The sequence below is a fragment of the Lepisma saccharinum genome, chromosome 3, assembly GCF_977018435.1.
Source record: "Lepisma saccharinum chromosome 3, izLepSacc3.1, whole genome shotgun sequence".
NCBI classification, from domain to species: domain Eukaryota; kingdom Metazoa; phylum Arthropoda; class Insecta; order Zygentoma; family Lepismatidae; genus Lepisma; species Lepisma saccharinum.
The window spans coordinates 1,255,137-1,263,319 of record NC_139231.1 but is presented as its reverse complement, the minus strand read 5'-3'; the positions used below and the strand labels follow the sequence as shown (position 1 = coordinate 1,263,319).

Here is an 8,183-nt window from a genome sequence, read left to right as displayed (position 1 = left end):
CTGTGACCACCTGCCATGCATGTTTATGCTTTGAAAGAAAATGGGGATCAGCAAAAAAACACTTTGAAATCTCTCACGAACAGTAATTGGAGTTCTAACTTAACGACGCATGCGCCATGAATGCTGGGCAGCTGCCGAAATCGTATTTCGCCGTTCGTCACGCTAGCTTCAAGAAGCTTTCGCCATTTTCCAAAGTTGTTGCAGAACACCTACGACATCTGGCGGCCGTTCACTCTTCTCCTCTGACGACACGTGCAAAGAAGGAACAGCGGGGAATGCATTTTGCATCTCGTCTTGTTTTCGCAACTCGTCTTGGGGTTAAAAATTGCACGGCCTGCTCCTCTCTGTCCGCCATTTTCATGTCCCTTTCGTTTCCTGTTATTCTTCGATTCATTTCTTTCTTGGACTCGTGTTCCCGGTTTCTGACCTTTGCAGTTCTTTTCCGAGGGAAAGCCAGTTGTGCAGGCGTCAGTGGCGCTCTCATGAAAAGGGCGGATAGGATTATATTTCTGAATTGGCACCGATTTAAATGAAAAATGGACACCCCAAAGGATGGGAAGTAACGCTTCTCCCTTTTGCGGTCACTCACCCTTACGAAATTCATCGCTACTGGAAAGGGAGTAGGGGACGAATTACTGTCATACTCATAATCTTTGCTTTTTATAATAGACCAGAGAAACTGACGAAGGAAGGGTTTTATGCAATGCAACGCCATATTTAAAATAATTTTCCAGTGCAGTCGAGAAATTCCAGTCAGGTGACTTCTAAGCCTACAGGTTGTGTGTGTGTGTGTACAAGGTGATAATTGAGGGGGAATTCCACTTGTAGTTTCTGCATCCCTTACTCTTCTTTGATCCTTGAAGGAGAGGGTACTTCAAGAGCAGTTAATGTACAGTCACGGACATTTCTGAGTTGTAATATAATCACATTGATATTGAATAGCATCGTTACAACCAAGACGTACATACAATGCTTTTTCTGGCGGTACGGAATGGTATGCGATACCGCCATCTTTTTAGAGATGAGAATAAAACAATTTAAACTTGTATTTTAACGAAAGAAATTGTTTGCGTGTGTGATTGTGTTTGTCATTACTTACGAGACGATCTGGAATTTCCCCTACTGGGAATTTTTTCAAATACCACACTGTATTTGTATATAGAATATGTGTGTTCATTTCATATTCTCTTCAAATAATTAATACAAAAATGTAAAACAAGTAGCTAGTCGTTAAAATGATTATCAAACATAAGTACCTAGCTATGTGCATATTTCATAACAAATAATTATATAAGTAATAAGATAGCCACCTCCCCTTGATGGGGCTTCGCGATGACGTAGTAACACTCCGAAATTGCGATCCCTGGTGGAGGAGCATTGCACAATGGTGTGGATTTCACTTTCAACTGTAAGCCCAGTTCCAAGTAGCCTTTGAGAACGTAAAGTGCAACTCGAAACAAACTTGGATTTTTTTTACTTCCGCTTGCTCAAGTAGTAAAGTAAAAGATTTTTGAATTAACCAGAATGTTCATATAATATGCATTCTAATTTCCTAAAACCTCGATCGATCCGAGACTTCTGGAGTGAATGAGTGAGTTAAATTTGAGTCTGTCTCGTTTTCGGTATGATATAGAAGTCTAGTTTACGTCTCATGTTTCGGATGGTAGTCTAGCTTTTGGTATCACCTCTGGTCATATAAATAATTGAATTGAATCGTTATTTCAAGTCCACTTATGCACAGATAGGCTAATTGGTACTGGACTTACAGTTTAAAGTGGGATCCGAACCACTATGCAATGTGTCCCCACCGGGTATCGAACCAGGGACTCCTTGATTACAAGGCGACGACGTTGCCACTACGCCATCGGGGAGGCTGTAATAAATAATTTCGACTGGTTATAACACGGAAAAATCATTTTAAGCTTCGTCATCGTAAGTAAGAAAGACGCGAATCATTGAAGCTAACTTCTCATTTGCAAAATACTGTAAGTACTACGCAGCATACATGACACAAAATAATTTAGTATGTATTGTAGAACTGTTCTTAAATGTTTTTTTTCCTCGTGAGGGGTGCAAATTCATACCAAGATGTAAAATATTTTAAGACCGCCTAAAAGTTGTTATTCAAATATAACAACGGGTTCAAGTGTTGGTTGACTAACACTCACTGGCCAGAGCATTACTTGCAAGCAAATGAAATACGAAGAACGCTGAGGCTTTGATTGCGGTGCTTTGGCATCGTCCGATGTTAGTTACGGTGACGTCACTGCCGTTGATTTCACCGTAATATGATCGTCACTTTTTTACAGTGTGTTATGCAACATAAAGTTCGATGTTGTTTCTTTAATCTCTTCATACAGAGTAACTTAGTAGATCTTCATACAGGGTGATTCAAAAGTCGCCATACATAGCATACAAAGCAGGTTTGTGGTTACACATGTTCAATATGACCCCGTTGTTGTGAATGCGCATGTCAAAGCGTTTGATCCACTCAGCTTACACTGTGTCACCCGTGCGTGCATCCATTGTGTCACTTAATCTGAAAAAGAAAATATCGGTGAGTGTGCTATGTATGTATGGCGACTTTTGAATCACCCTGTACAATTAAAAGTTGTTAAAAATTAAAAGCACTTTACACGTTACGTTTCTACCCTATATCAGGGTCTTCACCAGACGAAGAACTAATCTTTAAAAAATCTGTTCTCAGTATTCTCCTTCTTCAGTAGGTGGCAGAAGAGTCTAGTCAAACAAGCGCCAGCACAGGAGCAGTTTCAAGATGGCCGCCCCTCTGTCCACATGCACCGCATTAGAACAGCGTTCGGTGATCCGGTTTTTGAGTAGTGAAGGTGTGAAACCAATTGAAATTCACCGCAGGATGGCAGCAAAGTATGGTGATTCGTGTTTGTCCCTGCAGCAAGTATACGAGTGGTGTAGGAAGTTTAAAAGTGGCGTAACATCTGTGGAGGATGCTCCTCGACCGGGACAGGCTCACCGCGTAGTGACCGACGACAACATTGCGCTAGTGGAACAGCTTGTAAAGGACAACAGGCGTATTACCCTGAAAGAAATCGCAACAATATTGAATATGAGCTTTGGTTCAGCTCAACACATTGTGCATAATGTTCTGAATTTCAATAAGGTATCGGCAAGATGGGTCCCACGTCAGTTGACCGCTGAATTGAAAGATCGTCGCGTCGACGCCTGTGAATAACTTTTGCGTCGTTTCAACGACGAGGGTGATGCATTTCTGGACAGGATTGTTACAGGCGATGAGACCTGGGTTCACTATCATCAATGAGAAACCAAGAAAGCGAGCAAGGAATGGCGGCATAGCTCTTCGCCGAAACCAAAAAAATTCCGCACTCAACCATCAGCAGGAATGGTCATGCTCACTCTCTTCTTGGATTCTAAGGGAATAATTTTGGAAGAGTACATGGACAAAGGAGTGACAGTAACCAGTACCTCGTATTCAAACATGCTGAAAAATGAACTTCGCCCTGCAATCAGACGTAAACGGCGAGGACTTTTGTCCTCAGGAGTACTCCTACAGCATGACAACGCCCGACCGCATACTGCCCGTTTGACCGTTGAGACTATCGATGACATCAAATTTGAGTGTCTCATTCATCCACCCTATTCGCCAGACCTTGCCCCCAGTGACTTTCATCTGTTTGGTCCACTCAAAGAAGCGATGGGCGGCAAACATTTCAATAGTGATGAAGAGGTGAAAATGCGGTGCACGAGTGGCTACAATCTCGATCAAAAGAATTCTTCCACCGTGGTATCCATGCACTTCCGAAACTTGAGTATACTCAAGGAATACTTGAGTAGTGTAATTGGATACCTTCACCGACAGTACTTGGTACGAGGCCAGTAGGTGGGATGCTTCGTTCTGGCGCAGTCCTTTGACCTACTTTTGAAATGACTTACGACATTTTCCTATAAGGCTGTCTCCCTTACGGTAAGGTCCCTGAGTGTAATCTACTACGACCTGCTCTCAGTGTAATCTGCTACGATGTTTTTTATGTGTGATCTTCTGGGGTGTGTGTGTGATAATCGAAATTATTTTTGTTAAGGAAATCCCTGGCCCCCAAAGAAAATCCCGCCAGGGGTGTGTGGTGCCCAACACAGTTCTAATGGCCATGGCTATCAAAGCCATGCCTCTGTAGAGATTCATGGGGTTCTTTTTTTTTTTAAACCCCCCCATGACTCCCTACAGAGGACCTCCGTGTGTAATGTGTGTGTTTTATGATTGAAGAGAAGAAAAATTTTGTTTAAGAATGGAATGTGTAAGAACTGAAAGTTTCCGTAGGGTGCAGCATCTGAAAGAAAAAAAAAATATTCTCAAATAGTGTACATAATATGATAGAAAAATACAAAAAAAAGTGTGAATGCAAAAATTAGTGTGAATGATTGTTTTTTTTAAAAAAAAGTGGTGCAAGAAATAATACGAAAAAAAATAGTTACTTTTTTGATGCAGAAGTCTAATGGTGCGAGCAGATTTCTTCCTCGTCATGGTATCCCCATTCTCGGGTGTGGATGTTGCAGTCCAGTAGCCTCAATTTGGTGTCATGGGGATCAAGCGCCACTTTGTTGATCATGGATGTACGCAACTGGTCGATGGTGCTCGTGATGCGATGTTCGGTCATGTGTTTGATGCTTTTGTTGAACAAGCACGACTTGTAATCTTCCACAGTTAGCTTTTTCGTAGTCGAACGACCCACCCCCTTTGCCTTCTTTATTTCGGTCTCATCCTGGATTTTTATGGCGTACATTTTTGCTCGAAGACCAGCAAACTCTGTGATGATGCGGCCGTTGACTTCATCCTTCATCTTCCCGATCGTCATTTTCTGGCTGTTGTCGAAGAGAGCGTGATTTTTCGGATAATTGGAGAAATCGAAATGCTGGCTCATGCTTTTGAGATCTTCGTATAGATCATCGGTGCGGATCTTGTACACGAAGCTGTCCGTGTCGGTGTACGCCACCTCGATCCCCTCTCCATAGCGTAAGTTTCATGATGTTGTAGTGAAACTTGTACATGGCCAGCTTCGACAACTCGAGGATCGCGACTCCCACGGCGATTGGTTTGTCGAATGTTATGTGACGGAGAGCACGTTTGATCAATACCAACGTGTCGCTCAGTATCGTGAAGTTCTTGTACGTGGGCTGAGCGACGAGCTTGTTTATTTTCTTTGGGTCGGAGACCAAGTTGATATTTTTTATTTTCCTCGGATCTTCCATGCTCTTGCCGTAGATGCTGTTGTTCATTAATTTGTATAGGTCTTTGTCTTCTGAAGAAGAAGCTGATGCTCGACGTTGAGTGTTGCCGTCGATATAGGGTGCTAGCCACCTGGTCTGTCTAAACTTCAATCTCGAGTGCACACGCTTCAAAACCAATCCATGCTGGAGGTAGAATTGTAGGAGACGATAATGCACAACGTAATTCTCTTTGCTCTTGAAGGTGAGCATCAGCTTCTTCTCCGGAGCCGATTCCATCACAGGTGCTATCGCAAATCCATGGTGTTCTTGATGAAGCGATGCAGGATATTCCAAATCTACTTTCAGGAAACATCCATTTTCATGATCTTCGCTCCATTCTAAACAATCTTGAAGTTCCTGCTCACTCATCCATTCGTATTCTCCGATGGGCAGAGGCTCGGACATGGCATAACCATACAGGTTGTTCATGTCCCAGTATGCCAAGAAGTTTGTCGGTTTCCCTGCATCGAAATCGGCAACATATGGATTGTTGGCCTTGACGTATCGAAGGGGACACTGGACGATTCCTCCACGTTTTGCCTCTTCGACAACCAAAATTTGATTGACGTCTTTGATGAGTTCTATCTTCACCTTCGTGGATTTTAAAATCGCCTGCCAAGAATAACCCGGTGTGGTGTAGCTGAAAGCGGGGTCCGAACCATATGCTGCCATTCCTCTCGAGCGATGGAGATGAAAACGGTCGCTTAATAGCGTAACATCCAGTTTCAGATATAAATCATGATAGTCGGCCATGGTTTGACAAGAGAATGTAGACCAGACAAGCTGAGCATGATGGTAGTCCTCTTCGGTGCAACAGGTGTCGCTAAGACGACTGTAGAATGATTCTCTCGGTGGTAATGATGTTTCTGAGAATTTGGAAGCATCCGTCATGTATTCGTAGGGGTAAACACCCTTGCGTCTCAACAGTGCTAAATGTTGGTTGCCAAAACATTTCCTGGTGGCGACCAAATCATCGTCGGTGAGTTGAGACGCAAGTCTCGCCAAATTCGAAGACAGAAAGTTGTAGGAGTCCAAGAAGCGAATTTCTACGTGATTGCCATTTCCAACGTCCACCTTCTTGCTGAATGAAATGAATTTCTCATTGGTGCGAGCTATGACGCTAATGGGTTGAGCGTCGCATCCCATCTCCTTTATGAAGATTTTGGCGTCGTAGCCCTCCAAATTGTGAATGAATACAGGAATAAAATTCGGTTTTTTGATTTGTAGATTACAGTTGTTACACAGGGGGGCCACATATTTTCCCGTGTGATGATTATGGTGGCAAACTTCGACATTTTCGAGGGTGAAGTTACATTCGCACACATCACACTGAGAGGCAAGGTCATATGCTTCCTTCTCTTCCTGGGTAAGAGGCTCTATTGCTTTGTCTTCTCTTAGTAGAGGAGCGAATTGTATGGCCATCTGTTTCAAGGTTTGAACGAATTTTTGTGGAGCATCATTGCCACGATGTAAAATAACATTGCCTGTGTTGTTGACCATCAATCCAAAAGCGCAGGCTTCGTGATGTAGAATTTCGGTAGTGCTCGATACACTGGGATTCGGTTCGCAGATGGCGAGTGGAAGTTGGAAACTTTCAAAGTCGGCGCATATCACCACGGGATACCAGAGTAATGCCTTGTAGTTGGAAAATGTCATGTCTCGAGAAGGCATTTTGATAGCCGTAGCCGGATGTTTACTACACATTTCATGATGATCTCGGAGTTCTTCATCAGCATTCTTTTTCCTCGACCGTAGAATATACTCAGGCATCTGTCGCATACTCGAATTTTATGGTGATCTGTGGTAATTTGACTTCTTATTAATTTTGGAAGATTCTGAATTAGACAATAATGATAATTATCATAATCTTCGATCAGGAGTAATCTGATGACATGATTACTTTTAATGTTGTTATGTCTGAGAACGTAGATGGTGTTGTTTTTGTCTAATCCGAAGATGTGTACTGCTATACTTTTGTTTTTATCTGTCTTGTACTGTGTCTCAAATTTACTAATTTCTCGTAGATTTACAGGGTAATTAATGCCAGCCATAGGTTTTTCAAATTCTGAGAGATATTCTGGCTTGTTGTAGTGGCATAAACGTTGTTTGTCATTATTGGCTGGGTGATGATCGGCAATGATGCACCACAAAAAGCATCTGTTATCCTCATTTTGAATGTTGATGATGGCTTTCTTACTGGCTATTTCCGGAGGCAAATTGATATAACTGGATGCTCCCATCGGGTTGTATCGTGCTACCTTCAAAGTTAAAGTGTGAGGCGAACCGCAAAGTGTCCAACCCGATCCACGTTTTTGGAAAGTCTTGTGCTTGTCCAACAAAGCGTCAAACATCTGGTTCCAAATGGCATCCACCTCATCGACGTCGGCGGCGTGGAGGCTCTTTACACCAGTGTAATGATGGAAAGTTTGTCGTTCTTTTTTACGTTTTCATAAATGACGGAAACGATGAGGTGGATTTTCAACGAGCATTGCAACAAAGCTTCGGTGATAGACGAAATTAACTTGTTTTTGACCGAGCGAAAAAAGTTGTTTAGATCAGATGTTTCTTCAGATCGGAAAGTCTCCTCGGTTAAAATATTTCGAATACTTTCGCCGGCACTCTTCTGCTTCTTTCGTGGCGCTTGATCGTCAACATCGAGCTTTCTCTTACTTGATCCTTCCCCATGCACATTCTTCCAATGTCTACTCAAGTTAGAAATGGATAAGAAAAAAAAGTGGAGAAGTTACTAAATTGCACACTTTTTTGTGGTGTTATTTATATTAGACCCAAGCATAAACGATCTACCATAGATGAAGTTACTATTTGTGGTGTTATTTATATTAGATACGATCTGTTCGATCTCAATTTTTTCTTAAATAACCAGCATGAATCTTTTTGGTTTCAGAAAGCAAACCAACAAGGAA

At 42.3% G+C, this 8,183-nt stretch overlaps 1 protein-coding gene across 1 annotated transcript; it reads left to right on the top strand.

Annotated features, from left to right (window-relative positions):
* The first annotated feature begins 2,776 nt into the window (after window positions 1-2,776).
* On the top strand, window positions 2,777-3,211 carry LOC145984874 (protein GVQW3-like). Its single transcript, XM_083118249.1, has one exon. It carries the CDS (start codon window positions 2,777-2,779, stop codon window positions 3,209-3,211), a length of 435 nt encoding a protein of 144 aa, XP_082974375.1.
* Window positions 3,212-8,183: the final 4,972 nt, after the last annotated feature.